The following is a 15639-nucleotide window of genomic DNA, read 5'->3' on the forward strand; positions in this document are numbered from 1 at the left end:
ACAATTATTGCAGTTGTCCAGCAGGATATGACTGTACAATTATCCAAATTTACATGATTAATGGTGTTAAACAGCATCCACTTTCAAAACACTTGATCTGGAACACAAGTGATGTCAGCAAAGAGGTATGACATGGCTAACCAGTGTTTTGGGTGATGAAAATAAAGGTGTTCTTATGTGTGTGCGTGCATGCGCATAAAGTGCTACAACACAAAAACCATGGATAGGCGCAGTGAATTACATTGATCATCTCATTCCGATGCTGCTGGCAAAGTTTGAGTTCTGCTTTCATGTGGATGTTATGTTGACATGTATCACCCATCGACACATTGTTTCACAACATGCACACCCCTCACTTACAACAGCCCTCCCCAACAGCGGTCAGACGGGGAATCATCTTGTTAGCCAGTATTTTGGTACATCCACAGACCTTTATAGTACCATCTATAAATGTCACCTCCTCAACACCTTTTGCACTTCTGCAGCATCATATCATCACTCTCACCTCAGTGCTTCACTGTCTGGACTATGCATTTATTGCGGTAGCCCAGACCAGATTCACACCAAACGTGCCAGAAATCATCTGAGCCGAACAAATATATCTTGGTCTCATCTAAATACAGATCGAGCTCCAAAAATTCATCAAGCTTCGTTTAATGTTCTTTAGTAAAGTTTCATCTTACAGTTTTGTGCCGCAGAGCAAGCAAGGGATTTTCTTGGACTTTGTCTAGAAAGGATGTCAGGCAGTGTCCTTCACACAGTCCAAGCTGTCACAGAAACTTTGATTTCCACTGATAACTGTCGTGCCAAGTCTGAAGCAACTGTCTGTTTTTCAGAGCAAAATTATGCAAGCAGAGCACTGTCTGCAGGGTCATTTTAGGAGGCCGGCCATTGTGGCTCTGACTAGTGGTAAAGTGGCTCGTTTTGTACCTCCAGATTACTGCTGCAAACTGTCTTTCAACTGACTTTTAGTTGGACACTAATCTTACTGTATTCTTTGCCATCTTTGTGAAATATCATGTTCATTTCTTTCAGTTCCTCTGGAAATTCCTCTCTATGTAGAGCCATGATGCAGACATGCAGACAGACAAAGCCCATTTAATAACTATGTTTATAGAGTTAGGCTGATTAGAAATCACAGGTGCACTCAGTTTTAGTTTCAGGGAGCACAGATCTAACTTGTGTGGCAGTGATCACAGCTGTATTTTCTTTTTTCTGCTATGGGGCTGTATTTTCAATGTCGTCTTTTTAAGTATTTGCTTTGGATATTTAAAGGCGGAATACTTGTTACTGTTCAACCTAAATTATGCAAATATAGAGCGGTGATACAATTTTCAACTGTATGACATTTAGGTGATGTAGTACAGGGGTGCACTCACTTCTGTTGTATACTGGTTAAGCACACATAAATTTGATTCTAAAAGCGGCCCGAGTAACTGCACTATTGAATGAATCACTGCATTATATATGGTATGTAATCAAGTTCTGTAATCCAGTGCTAATAATAGGAATGACACCCTTGAAAGCGCTAATACAACAGCTTTTATGCCAGTGCTGTTCACTATTAATATGACTATAACCAAAGCTGACTGATTTAATGGGCCTGTTATAGATCAGACCACTACTGTCTGAGGAGGCGTAAATTAATCTTGTTGAGCCCAGCAAAATCACTTCTCTGTTCTCCCAGATTAACAGCTGGATTTCCAATATGGCTTTAACTGGCTAATTAAGAAATAGGAGCTGATTCTAGCAAGAAGTGATTCAAAAGAAAGTTTTACCTCCTCTCCATTGGCGGGGGTATTCTTGAGGGAGCAGGTCGTGGGGTGCCCCTCTTCCCAAAAATCCTCCACGCCTCATCCTTCATCTGCGGCTGCTCGTCATGTCCCGTCACCAGCACAGTTACACCTGAACACTCTGCTGCTGCCAAACACCTGGCTCCATCTCCCACTGTCCAAATGAAAAATAAGCATAATCTGCCTTTCTGAGTATCCAGCAAATGAGGGATTTCATGACAAATTGGGTGGAGGTTTATTATGCAAAAGGGAAGCAGGAACAGAGACACTGAGGAGCTAAAATAAAGGGGGGGTATATTTGAAAATGGCAGAAAATGTGGTAATGACTTGTAAAATTTGGCTTGGTTGTTAACTACTGTGGCTATATTTAAAGTCTGTGCCATGTTGTTTTGTGAAAAGGAACAAGGAGAGCTACTTGTATTTTTACCTGAATGCTTGTGATAATTTTTACTCCAAGTGGGTTAAATCAGGAGAATGGTGCTTGCACATATTTCATTGTGCATTATTCAATATATTTTAACACTACTTGTTTATCTACAACATTGTAGACCAGTAAGGACATAATATTTTTGTATCTTTATTCTCATCTGTATAATAACTCTGCACAATGTGGTGTAAAATATGTGCATCAGATTCACACTGAAATAGTAAATTAACTGCCTCAATAGCTTGATGGATGTGTTTCTTAAAACTTAATTAGTGTGAAGTTCACTCAGGATAAGTGGGCGTTCAATAAATGTCTGGCAGTTGAATAAAAGTGGCATTCAAAAACATTTCAAATTGCATAAAACGAGACAGCAAAGTAGGAAAGGAGTCACGAAGAAGCAAGAGGTTTGCAATACTCATACAGATGCATGAAATAGTCCAGTACTATATCCCAAAAGCAATGTAACTTTAAGGATTGCAAATTAACAAGCATGTCAAACCCACTTATGGAAGGCTATGCACATTTGAAAAAGCTTCAGTGCCTGCAGGAATCCAAAGAGATTCTGTATGTATTCATTGGTTTATAAACTTAGATGTCTGTGAAGTGATGTCAAGCAAGTGGTTTTTACATTTTTAAAAAAATAAGAAAATAAAACTAAACTCATCCAACTCTGGTTTCCACATCTTATCTTTTAAGCTTCATATTTAATAGCACATAATTTTGGAAACACAGCTGCAGATAATTTTCCCAAACTATAAAACAGCATAAGTCTATTGTATACTTAGACTGCATACAACACATTGCACATTCCTCAATGTATAATGTGCATGTTGTTTTCCAGTAGTGCCAAAGTGAAGCCTTGGCAATAACAGGATACTGTAGATTCCAAATTAGAGCTGGATCCTAAAGTCTAATTCAAAAGGAGTAATTAAAAAATGATAAGTTTGATTATGCTTTTCAGTTGTTAAACAAATTTTATTTGTGGCAGTTTCAACAACAGTGTAGCTACCATATATGTAACACTATATGTCTATCGAATCTTATTCTCAGCTAAACTACTCTTCTGTTCCTGAGCTGCTCGACTGTTTTAACATGTTAACAGCTAAAAACAGTGTGACTGTCTTGCAACAATCACCATAATTTAGCAAATGCTGTTGCAAAATTCTTTACAAGGATGAGAATGAACTCTACTATCATCATCAAGTAGCTGATGTGGCCTTCTAGCCTGTGGCTTTGTTATCTTTACCTAATAGAAAAAGACCCAAAAATAGGTAGTGACAGAGGATGTACAAAGATTGTTTACTTTGGTAAAATTACAATGTAGAGAAATGTATTTTGTGACTGTTATACTATAATACATTATAATATTAGATTATCATTACAGATGCATTAATTTAAAGCAGGATTTTACTGTCATAGTGACCCTTACCAGAAACTCAAAGAATCGGAACTGAAAATCATCAAGAACTAGAACTGATTACGATACAAAATAAAAATTGTTCAAATACAAACAATATCCAACCCTAATTGTATATATAAGTGTTCATATCAGCCAAGAAGTGGAAAAATTCCACTAAGGAAATCCAAACTAAGTGATAACTGTCACTATTAAAATGTTCCTCCCACAACAGTGTGCTGATACATTGTCAGTCCAACGGACCAGTATCGATCCTGGCCACAATTCACCAGTAACTGGGTGTATTAAACTGTGTATAAGCCATGCAAACACCTCAGAGTTTATTCAGAATTCTCGTCAGTGCCACAGAGAGTCAATGTTAATAAGATTCAACAGCACACTGGAGCACTCAATCTTAACTTTTACTTTGAGAAACATTAGAAATGTCTAACTTTGGAGATCAGTTGTTATCAGAGTCCTGGTTTATATGTTGCAAAACAAAAAGGACTAATAGGGACAAACTTGACATCAGACAGTATGCAAAGCACCCTTTGTTGTAGGTGACCAAAGTAGATTATTAAGACAACACTAATGACATTAAACAAAGGAGTGGTGCTGGAACCTGACAGAGTACATAATCTATGTTGAAAACCTAAACAAAACCTGAGATCAGAGATGAATAAATATGAACCTAAAGAGGATTGGGGGACAAACAAACAGCAAGGGGAAAATGGCTTCACTCACAAAATGGGACATTTAAAAAACTGCTGACATCTAAAAGGCAATTGAATTTGCATACCACAAACTTTCATCTGGGGGATGTGAAGAAAGACTCCACCACAGGAATTATTTAATATTTAATAAATTAGAAACAGTAGCTATGGCTAATTAGAATTTGCACATTTACAAATCAGCCCTGATAGCAAAACAAATTATGAAATATAACGGTGCTCTGTGGATTACCAAGGGAAAATCAGATGATAGACAAAGCAAATGGAGTATCACTAACAACATACTGTCAGAACACATCACACTGCTAATCCAGTTAGAGGGGGATGCAATAGAGGCTTTGCTTTAAAATATTGATAGGCTATTCCGTAAAAGCTTTTTTTTTCTTCTTCTTTTTGCAAGAGTACATTCGGTCTAACACTTGCTTATTGCTCATGGGTCATTAGCCTCTCATCCTCTGCTGCTTGGCCAGTTTGCTTTGAAAGAAAGGCTTGTGATTAAATGAATGTGTCTGCTCTGGTGCTCCATTAGAAGAGGTCTGGATGCTCGCAGTTCCATTGTTTATATTATGGGTACAAAGGCAGTCAGTGTGTAAACTGTTGTTGTATTCATTATTAGATTACTTCCTGGTGCGATGGCTTTTCGTAAAAGCCGTGGAATTCTTGTAAGGGGACACGACGTGCACTCAGAGGAAAAACATTTATCAGATGATAGAGGCAAAGGCCGAGGCACATTCAAACTTAAGTAGTTATAGAGTAGATGCCATACGAAATCTACATCAATAAAAGTCAAATGAAGAAATGTGGCTAAGCACAGAGTGGATTACAGCTATTCTGCATGTCAGGCTCAGGCTTTTAACATAGCAAAGTGAGAGCATATTTATCATAATGTAGCAAACACATAATGTAGCACTTTAACTCCATTTTACTCCAATTTGAGGATATTTTGTCAAGTTATCACTGAGGTTTGCATATATTCTCTGCACGTACATTGCAGCATCCATCACATATACTGTAATGCTCCTAAAACACATGACTACATAAAAAAAGCAAATGATAGGAAACTGGTGAAAATACATATTGCATACAATAAAAAAGTATCTGATATACTCATTTAAAGCGTCACTGCTGTTTAATTTAAAAGAAGAAATCAAAAACCTGTCATATTTCCAAGTTTCATGATTTAGGAACAATTTTTAAAAACTCAGATTATAGCATACAACATCAGGTGAAGAAGAAATATTTAGGTTTGTTTCTATTTCTACATCCACAATCAAAAGAAAGGTCATATTTCCTTGAGTTGTATCTTTCCATTGAAGCAGCCTTCAGATGACACTCAGGCAGAGGATATGATCAACTCATCAGTGGCTTGTTCAGCTAAATTAACCTGCAGTCATTGTTCACCTGCTACATGACTGTGCCTCAAGTTTCCAGCAGAACATTGCTCACTGAGTAGCACTGTGACGGTGATAAACGAGGCATAGAGTCAAAGAGTCACAAGTAAAACAAGGACAAACACTCGAGCTGGGCTGAGATGGAATGATGATGAGAAAAACAGCCATATTTACTGCTAAATTCCAGTTAAAGGTTAACGACAGTAACAGAGGATGAAAATAAGGAGGCCAACAGGATAGAGAATAATACAGCAGTGGACCAAACCCACTGTGAAACATGTTGCTGGGAATATTCAAGTCTGGTGGTGGTTTGGACACCTGCAGCAAATCAACTCCACTCTGACCAAGGAGAAGTCTATTCTTCAGAAACAAGCTAAACTCTCCGGTTTGCATCTTTGTGGAGACTGATTCATACTTCAGCAGGAAAATAAGCCCAAACAAACCACAAAGCTTGACTTGAAAACCAAAGTAGACTGAGGAGAGCTGACTGTTGTGGACTTTTCTCTACAGACAACTGATCTCAACCACTTAACATTTCTGAGAAAACCAAACAGTCCTGACATGACATGAAACTCTTTGGAGCCTCACCACATCATGCTGTGATAATGTGGCTTATCGGGTCTGAACAAACCAGTGGAGACAAATGCTGCAGTCATTAAAGCAAAAGGATGAAAACAAATACTAAAATGTACCAACATTATTCAGGGACTTAACTTTTCACTCAAACTGTTAACTTCATTTTGGCATTTGGAATGTAACATGTTGTATTAAATTTTAAATCATTGCAAAATGTTATCTAATGGTTAAATACTTTAAACCCCACTATTTACACCTAATATACTGTTGGTTCTTTGTGTACTGCCAAAACAGGTCTGTCCACAAAGGCCTGAACTCTAGAAGACCTCAGGAGGTCCACTGAGATGTCTGACACCAAGACCTGAGCAGGAAGTCCTGAAAGATGTGATTTCGAGACACTCTGGATAAGACATGTGCAATCAGATCACTCAACAGCCTGCTGCAGAGCATTGGTTTCTCCCTGCTAGTGGCACCCAGAATTGTACAAAGGAAATAAACAAATACAATGGAATCAGGTTCCCTGTGACTAAAGGTTACTATCATTTGTTAGTATTCACTTCATGATCTTTTTGAAGGTGAAATCACAGGTATAGACAAAGGAAGATTGTATTACTCAAGGCTACCATGGAACCCTTTGCACTCCTTGACAACAGGGAGTCAAGCAATGCCCTTTGAAAGAAAAATGTGTTGTGACATTGTCAGCCTTAATCTCCACCTCTGTGACAATACCCCTGCTATGATAGGTTAGACAAGGCTTACAAGGGAAGCAAAGCTGTGTTTTTCAGGTCTGGGGTTTGACATCATCATCTAAAATTCTAATTCATGATCAAATCCACACATTTTAAGTCCCTTCTTGAATCTCACCAAGTTTAGCATTCATTAATGAACATGAAATTCAAAAAATCAGTTTAGACCTGCCCTTAAGCATTGGCCAGAAACATTTTAGCTTCTGTGGTATCCGCTAAGTTCACAATAACATTAGTTAGCTAGTCTGATTAAATTTCACATCTATAGCAGCAACCTGAAATTAGCATAAACAGCAAAAGCTATTTGAAATGTTGATAGAAACTGTGCTGACGAAATATCCCATTTTTCATAAACTGCCTGATCCGAATAATCAAAATCCGGATTTAGAACTATGAGGCTAATGAGGTCATGATGTTAATATTGGGGACATTAATGACTATTAAACCGCTCATTTCTTAACTTATTAAAACATGTTATCTGATAATGCAGAAAACGAAAGACGTGCAGTGTAACTGTAAGAAAACGTGTTGTAGATGTACTGTCGTACCAACTTGAGCCACTAGAAACTGGAAGAGGAACTTTCTGCCTGTTTCGCTCTGTCCCCTGTGATAGTCATGTTGATGGAATATGCAGCTTGTGGCAACGAGAAATGTCACCACTGACTCTAGTGAAATGTATTTGCACTTTTGAATGTTTAATTGTGTCCATCATTGTCACGAAGAGCAGACTGTGTGAGTACTGCATAAAACTGAGTAAACTCTCTTAGAAATGCATCTTAAACGAATCAGAATCAGATTTGGCGAGATAAATGTGCAAGATAATGTTTCTGCAGCAATAATAAATAGGAAATCAATTTTTGTGGTTTCTCCAGTCTCATCAGCAGAACATGAGAGTACAGCCAAATGGTACAGCTGAACAGTTCAACACAATTCATTTTTGTTTTAGAATATCAGTCAATATCGACAATTAAAGATTATTTTAAATGACCTATTCTAATCTTACCTTCCAACTACTTTAGTCTGTTTATCAAAACAGTCATTTTGTTATTAACTAGGGCTGGGACTTTAACGCATTAATTTCAATTAATCACAGAAAAAAATAACGTGTTAAAAAAAACAAAAACAAATTTAATTGCATCTTTTTTAGGCTCGGGTGCAAACTTTCTCTTTTATTACACAAACACTTTAGCAAAAAGGATTTCTGAAAGCATTTGAGGCGAAAAATAAGCTCTGCAATTGTTGAATCTGTCCTTGTTTTAGTTCGACGGCTAGTTTAGAGGTTCAACGAACATTTCGCGATGCATCGAACCTCCGATGCCGCACTGAATTTGCATAAAGTAGAAGTCAAGTCTACTTTATGCAAATGAGCTGTGGGGAGACACACTGAAGCGCAGCTCTAAACGCGCCGCAATGCAACCAGCATGCAATGTGATGCGTTTCACATAGACAACAAATGGGATGCGAGAAATTGACGATTCTGTGGATACTTCAGTTACGACAGTCCTGTTACCAAACGATGTAGCCATCCCATAATAGACTATTTTGGAAGACACTGAAAGTGCTTGAGTTTACAGAAAGTCTTAAAGTGATGAATAGAATGACTATAATTGCAAGTTGAGTTTGCAGTAATCTGTGACTGTAAAAGGTAGATGAAAAATGCAGATATACAGTAAATGAAGCAAACATTTTTGTTAAGTTCATGTCTATGTCTACTCATCGATTCAGTCGTTAACCAAAATTTATTTAATATTAACAATAATAATAATAATAATAATAATAAGTTTTATTTCTCTAAATCTCAAAGTGCTACATTGAAGATATAAAATGGATAAAAACAAAACAATCATGTAAAAAAAAAAGCAATCAGATAAAATAATAAAAATAGAAACTTTGCTTATTATGTCAAATATTGCTTTTGGTAAAAATGCATTTTATCACGATTAATTAATTACAAAGCCTTTAATTAATTAGATATACTTTTTTAATCCTGTCCCACCACTAATATTAACACAAAAATAAAAAACACAAATAAGAATGAAGGAGTGATCTCATCCTCATACACATTTAAAAAAACAAAACAAGCAAAACTGGAAGGCTCGCGGACGACAACCAGGGGGACGCTGCTGCACGATGCTGTGGTTAAAGTTCAGGGAGAACGAGCAATAGTAAAGTATTTAACTGTACTTTTGCTGAGTCGCATTCTGCAATTTTACACGATTAAACGGAAGATTAAAATTGACCAAGTTTAGTACTTCTCTTTCTCCATCTCATAAGATGAAAATACAGATTAGTGATAGATTATAGCTGCACTTCCACACAAATTACAAGTCATGTAATTTCATTTAAAGTCCCTCCTACCTGCACTCTCATTGAGGTCTACACTCCCTCCTCTCAATGCAATCGGCCAACAAAGGGCACCTGATCCAACCACCACAACAGGACAAAAGGTCGATAGCTAGACTCTTCTCCTCTGTGGTTCTCTGGTGGTGGAACGAGTTACCAAACTCTGTTCTATCTGCAGAATCCCTCTCAGTACTTAAGACTAAAAACCCAGCTCTTCACTGAACACATTTGCACTCCAGCACTGCCTGTGGCCACCACGGTCCTATTATTACACTTGCACTTGTTTTATGGCACTTATCCAGGTAATTTTCTCTTGACTAGATCCTTGCTTGTGTTGTATCGACTCTCAGATGTATGTCACTTTGGACAAAAGTGTCTGCTAAATGAAATAGTAGAATTGTAGAATTAAATAAATCTTGATCATGTAAATAGCAAATAATTGTTCACTAAAAGTTTGCTTGATCCATGACACACACTCACATGGAAATTCAGGAGCTCACAACCTTTGGAGTTTTTTTGTGATTTTGTATCACTAAATACTTCCCATTTATCAGGCCCTGAATAAACACCTTTGCTGGCTGTTGTAGTCAATTTCTGACATATCGTTCATTCTCAGTGGAACATATACATACATACACACACACATAGGAACAGAAATTATTCTGCAATCCTTTGCCCTCGTAAGATAACACAACTTTCCAGGACATTTACTTTTCCTCCCATTTACAAGCTGCAGAATACATTTTTCTAGGTATTTCAAATTTGTGGAGGAACATTGTAGCACTTGCATTGTTTATTTATTATTTGTTCTCATTTTCAGGACAGTCATATTTTAATATTGTTTTCAGAAATTTAAATAGTTTTTGCATCCTTTCAACTTGTTTTTTCAGTTCAGAATTAAATATTAATATCATCATTTTTTGCTGTCCTTAAAAAAAACAAACAAAAAAAACAAATCCTACATCATACTTCCAGTGGTGCCGCTTTATTCTGAAACACCAGCTCCTACTGCAGCATTTTGCAGACAAAGCTGTCCTTACATTTTGTTAATTCCCTCCAAGTATAGCAGGAAAATACTGCTGTTGGCATTTAGAAACTAAAGAATGAATCTGATATTGTATCAGATGAAAAACTGCAGTAATAATAATAATAATAATAATAATAATAATAATAATAATAATAATAATAATAATAATAATAATAATAATAAAATCTTTTTGGGGGCTGTAAGACATGCCCTAAACAATAACCAATGTTTATGACAAAATTGCATGTAATTTTTAATTAATCTAAAAATGAAATTCCTGCCCTCATTGACTCCAGATATGACAACCTTGTCAGCCCTTGGAGGTAGCAAAATGTAAGTTGAAGTTCAGTTATGTTTAATATGTATGATCGAATTTATTTATATTTAAATACTATCCATTTTAACATTGGATTGAATGTTCAGATATGGCACTCTGGATCAGAAAAGGGACTTTTAATTTATTAATTCATGCCTGCTGTCTGCACTGAATGTAAGCAGAATCTTAAATCAAGGCCTGTCAAGTAGACCTCGAGAAGAAAACAAAAAACACATTTTACAAGGCATGAAACAAAAGAAATGAGAAAAATGAAAAATAAAAGTTAAAAAAAATTAATTATAAATGCAATGCATGCTATATCAGTTATAAAGCATGTATCCCCATCTACCCAACATGGCTGCCCCTTTATATTCCAATGAAAAGTGGTCAACTCAAGTGCAACTACTACATACAGAAAATGCACTTTGTATTTTAAAAATGAAACCACATTTGTAGAACCAAACACAAGAGATGTTAGATGGGCCTGTCAAAGAAAATTGGCAAAAAAAATTGGAAAATTCTGCAGGGAATACGGTGGATTGTGATGTTAGAGCCAAGTGTCCCCAGACAAGCAGTTGAAGGTAATGATTCTCCATATTTATTTGCCAGTTAACAACTTCAGAGGAAGACAATGCAAGAAGATAATTAAAAAGAGCCCCAGACAAGCCTCAAGCCTCATCACTGTGGTAGAAGCAGCACGTCTGGTTTTCAACCAGCCAACAACACAAGTCACTCCGCTTTTCAGTTCGCTTTACTGGCTTCCAGTTGCTGGCCGCATAAAATTAAAAATTTTGACACTTGCATTCAAAACTACAATGAAAACAGCTCCCTACTACCTGAACTCTCTCATTCAGGTCTACACTCCCTCCCGCTCAATGTGATCGGCCAACAAAAGGCTCCTGATCCAACCACCACAACAGGGCAAAAGTTCCATAGCTAGACTCTTCTCTTCAGCAGTTCCCTGGTGGTGGAGCAAGTTACCAAACTCTGTTCGATCTGCAGAATCCATCTCGGCATTTAAGAAAAGACTAAAAGCCCAGCTCTCCACTGAACACCTTTGCACTTGACAGACTGCAAAAAAATAAATAAAAAAAATCCTATTACCTCCCACACTGCTTGTAGGCACCAAGGACCTATTATCACACTTGAACTTATCCAGGTTGTTTTCTCCTGACTAAATCCTTACTTGTGTTGTATCTACTCTCAGATGCACGTTGCTTTGGATAAAGTGTCTGCTAAATGAAATTGTAGAACTGTTGAGAAGCCTGAGCGATGCATAACTGTCATGAGTAGGGATGAAAATGTGAAACAATTTCCTCATCTTACTGATAGTGAGCCACCTTAACAATCAATATTTAATTGCTAAAATGAATGAAATGCAGCTGTTGTTTTGCATATGCGGATCAAATAGCTTTTAAAAATTTACACTTAATGTTGGCTGCAAAATTATACAACAAACAAGCTGCAGTCCTCTACAGTAAATAATGGTTATTGATCTCATCACAGTGGTTTAATGTCAGAATAATTCTCATAACTGATCTACATGATTAACCGATTTGTTTACTGTAGTTAATGTTAGTCCAGCTGCTGGAAACAGCAACTATATCAGTCCAAGAAATCTGTCAGTATTTGCTGCCACCTCTGAAATATATCTGAATTCTTGAATTTCACTTCAGTTTCAATTTTGTTGGAAGCACGTAATCAGAGTCCTGCTGCTCCTGAACGTTGGTAACGTTAGAAGGTACTGCTGTTCTCTGATGACAGACACTCAACTCAAAGCCAGTGTTGGCATTTGAAAATCCTAGCATTAGGCTTAGGTAGCTCGCTAAATTGGACAGCCACCAGATGCTTTTTGTCCAGAACTTGATGCCGCAGAGTTCCTGAACACGACCGCCTTAGTAGTGAAGACAACGAGGAGGTGTGCTTGTTTTATGGAACCATAAATGGTTAAAATCTCCACAATACAAAGGCCTATCTAAGAGGATCAAATGTGATACTCGAGATCATCCAAACGGTATTCCAAGTGTTTATTCCTTACATGTAACATGTGAACATCTGGCCTAAGGTAGACAATCACTTGATAAGTAGTAAACAAGGACTTCCATTATCATTGATAGCATACTTGAGGTCTGACACACAAAGAACATCATTACTCTCAAGATCTTTACATTAGATACTGTATTATTTACACAGCCAACCCCCACTCTGCTCTTCCCATGTCCTAAGACTTGATCTTAAAACATGCACATCACACACAGTTCATGACTGTCAGCATGCTTAAAAACATACTCAAATTTTCTGATTAGACCCATTTGAAAACGATATGATCACAGACCCCCAAGCCACTTGGCAGTTTGCTCTACTCTGCATAGAATCAAATATTCCTCTGCCAGTACTGACATCCAACTGATGTTGTGAAATTAGCTTAAATATTTATTTTGAAATTTGCAAATTAAACAGACATAGACCCATCTGTATAATTTAAAAGACAAGAGAACAGTCAGTTACTAGCAGCGTACAATGATTCTCTTTCAAATGCAGAGGTGGGGGGTGTCATTTGGAATCACATACAACATCCATTTAAGGGGCAAGCTTATTTGATTTGCAGCCATGATAGGAAGTCCCTGTGTGGGCAAGGCATCCTTGATCAAAAGGGGAGAAACTGGCTGAAATTGGGTTAAATAAATCCTTCTCATTGGTGCTACTACAGCAGGAAAGAAACTAAAAGGTTCCTACTACAGTCCTTGATGAGCGCCATGGCATTTTGCAGAATGTCTAAGAATCAGCGTGACAGTTCTTACTTCTGTGGATGCAAAGTTGAGTACATAACTATAATTCTCTATATTGACTCTGGTGACATGGATACTGTTGTTAAGATACTGTACGTAATGTAGAGAAGATTATTTTGCCCTTCATGCGGAGCCCCTCCACAGGCACAAGCTGCCGGCTCCACCCCTCCATCCACATGTGCCAACACGTCAATCAGCTGTAATTGCCATCCTGGAGGAACAATATCAGGCCGCGGAGCTCTAACCACACAGATTCATTGCAACACCTAATCTGCTAATGAGCTCAGCATGGCTATTTTCAGCATTGCCGCAGACATCATAGCCATTGCTGAGGAGGCCTGGCGTGGCTTCCAGTGACAGCAGAGGACAGTTGGCCTGTTGGAGGAGGTACAAAGCAGACCTCAGCCTGTACACTTCAGGACAGCACAGTCACTCCAGATCCTGTTTGGAGGAATATGTGTGATCTCAGCACATCAAACTCGCTGATTAATATTCCGATTTACAAAGCCACTTTTTCATTTCTTCACACATGCATGGTGATGTCCAGTCACAAACAAATCTCCATGAAATCTAGGTTATAACTGCCAGCTAGCTGGTGTTTCAAATAGTGTCCAAAAATCATCAGTGATCTCATAATCAAAATGGATAAATAATATATTAAAAATGGGCCAAAAAGACACAGTTTGTTTTCCAGAAGCTCTCTGGAGCTCTAAGTTTTGCTGTTCAGGAACAAGAGCACCAAGAAAAAAGCAACACAAACAATCCTTAATGGAACTGATACAAGAGGCTTTTTAATTATCTAACTCAATCAGCTAAAGACCAGTGGATCAATGAATCCCCATTACACTCCCCAGCTCTGTGCCCAGACAGCAGCAGTTTACATCAGTTCAAACAGCAAGGCATGCTGCAGCTAAGTGACAGATTACAGGTTGTGGCTAATCTAATGCAGCCACAGCATTTGTACAGAGTACATCTTTAATTCAGACTGCAAGCTTCTCTCATTGTGACCATGTCACTTAACTGATACACCCTCTCTGAAATATTTATTGTCCCTTACAGAAGATGTGACTTTCAAGTTTGAGGGCTTGTGAGTAAAAACAATTGCCTGGGTGACCTACATTACAGGACTTGTGAGCCTATTTTGCGCACATCTAATTTCCTAGTTTTCAGACTACATTCAATAATAAAAATGGCAGAAGAAAGGAAATAAAAACATACTAGAGAAGAATTCAAACTAGAAGTCAAACTGCTTAGAGTACCAATAATGACAACTCTAGACTTCTTTAGGTTGTGACCAGTTTACTTTTATTTTGTCCCTGTTAAGCTAAAACCGAATGTCACACTTATTACGAACTTCAATCTGCTCTTTGTTTTTTATTAGAAAAAAAATAATCAAAAGCCTTCAACAGTATCAATATTGTTACTGCTTATCGAAATCTATAACAATACATAATGGTACTTGTTAGAGTCTTTCATCCTTAATTTAATGGAATATGACTTAAGGCTGGGTGATTTATGAAGACATTTGTGAAAGCTTTGGCCATTGATATTAGAAGCCATATTTGAACAACAATATCTCAGTAAAAAATAAACATTAAAAAAAATCAGAAACCTTCCCAGTCATTTCTTATCATGTCAATGCTGCAGAACACACTTCTGATTATCATTAGATATAGGTCATTAGAGACCTCTCCCGTCTAAAAGAGAGACTATTCGAGATGTATTTTTTGTTACAGTAGCAGCAGTGAAGCCCTGTCCTGTCCTCTGTAACTTCACAAACCTAAACCAGAAATGAAGAAAGCTCTGTTCCTCTTTCAGTTAAAAAAAATGTATGAATTCAAAGTCCGTGACAGAAGACGTTTAAGCAACCTGGATGACATAATAATAATAATAATAATAATAATAATAATAATAATAATAATAATAATAATAATAACTATTATTATTAATTATAATGAGAACTTTTCAGACACTAGGAAATTAGCAAAAAGACCAACTCACTCATTCAAAATTTGTTCTGCCACTGATTAACTCTAGCCCTATGACAAAGACAGCTCACACATTTTTCTTTAAAAAACATTCATTAACTTTTCAATCGTTTGAA

The 15639-nt window shown here is 37.2% G+C and overlaps 1 protein-coding gene across 1 annotated transcript in view; it reads right to left on the reverse strand.

Moving 5' to 3' along the window:
• Positions 1-15639, reverse strand: part of LOC111575093 (uncharacterized) — a 156506-nt gene that overhangs the window by 115006 nt on the left and 25861 nt on the right. Inside the window, exon 2 of the mRNA XM_055014891.1 lies at positions 1779-1947. Within this exon, the coding sequence (XP_054870866.1) occupies positions 1779-1857 (79 nt within the window). The 5' untranslated portion in view covers positions 1858-1947. The remainder of the gene's footprint in view (positions 1-1778; positions 1948-15639) is intronic.

Source organism: Amphiprion ocellaris, chromosome 2 (genome assembly GCF_022539595.1).
Source record: "Amphiprion ocellaris isolate individual 3 ecotype Okinawa chromosome 2, ASM2253959v1, whole genome shotgun sequence".
Taxonomy (NCBI): Eukaryota; Metazoa; Chordata; class Actinopteri; family Pomacentridae; genus Amphiprion; species Amphiprion ocellaris.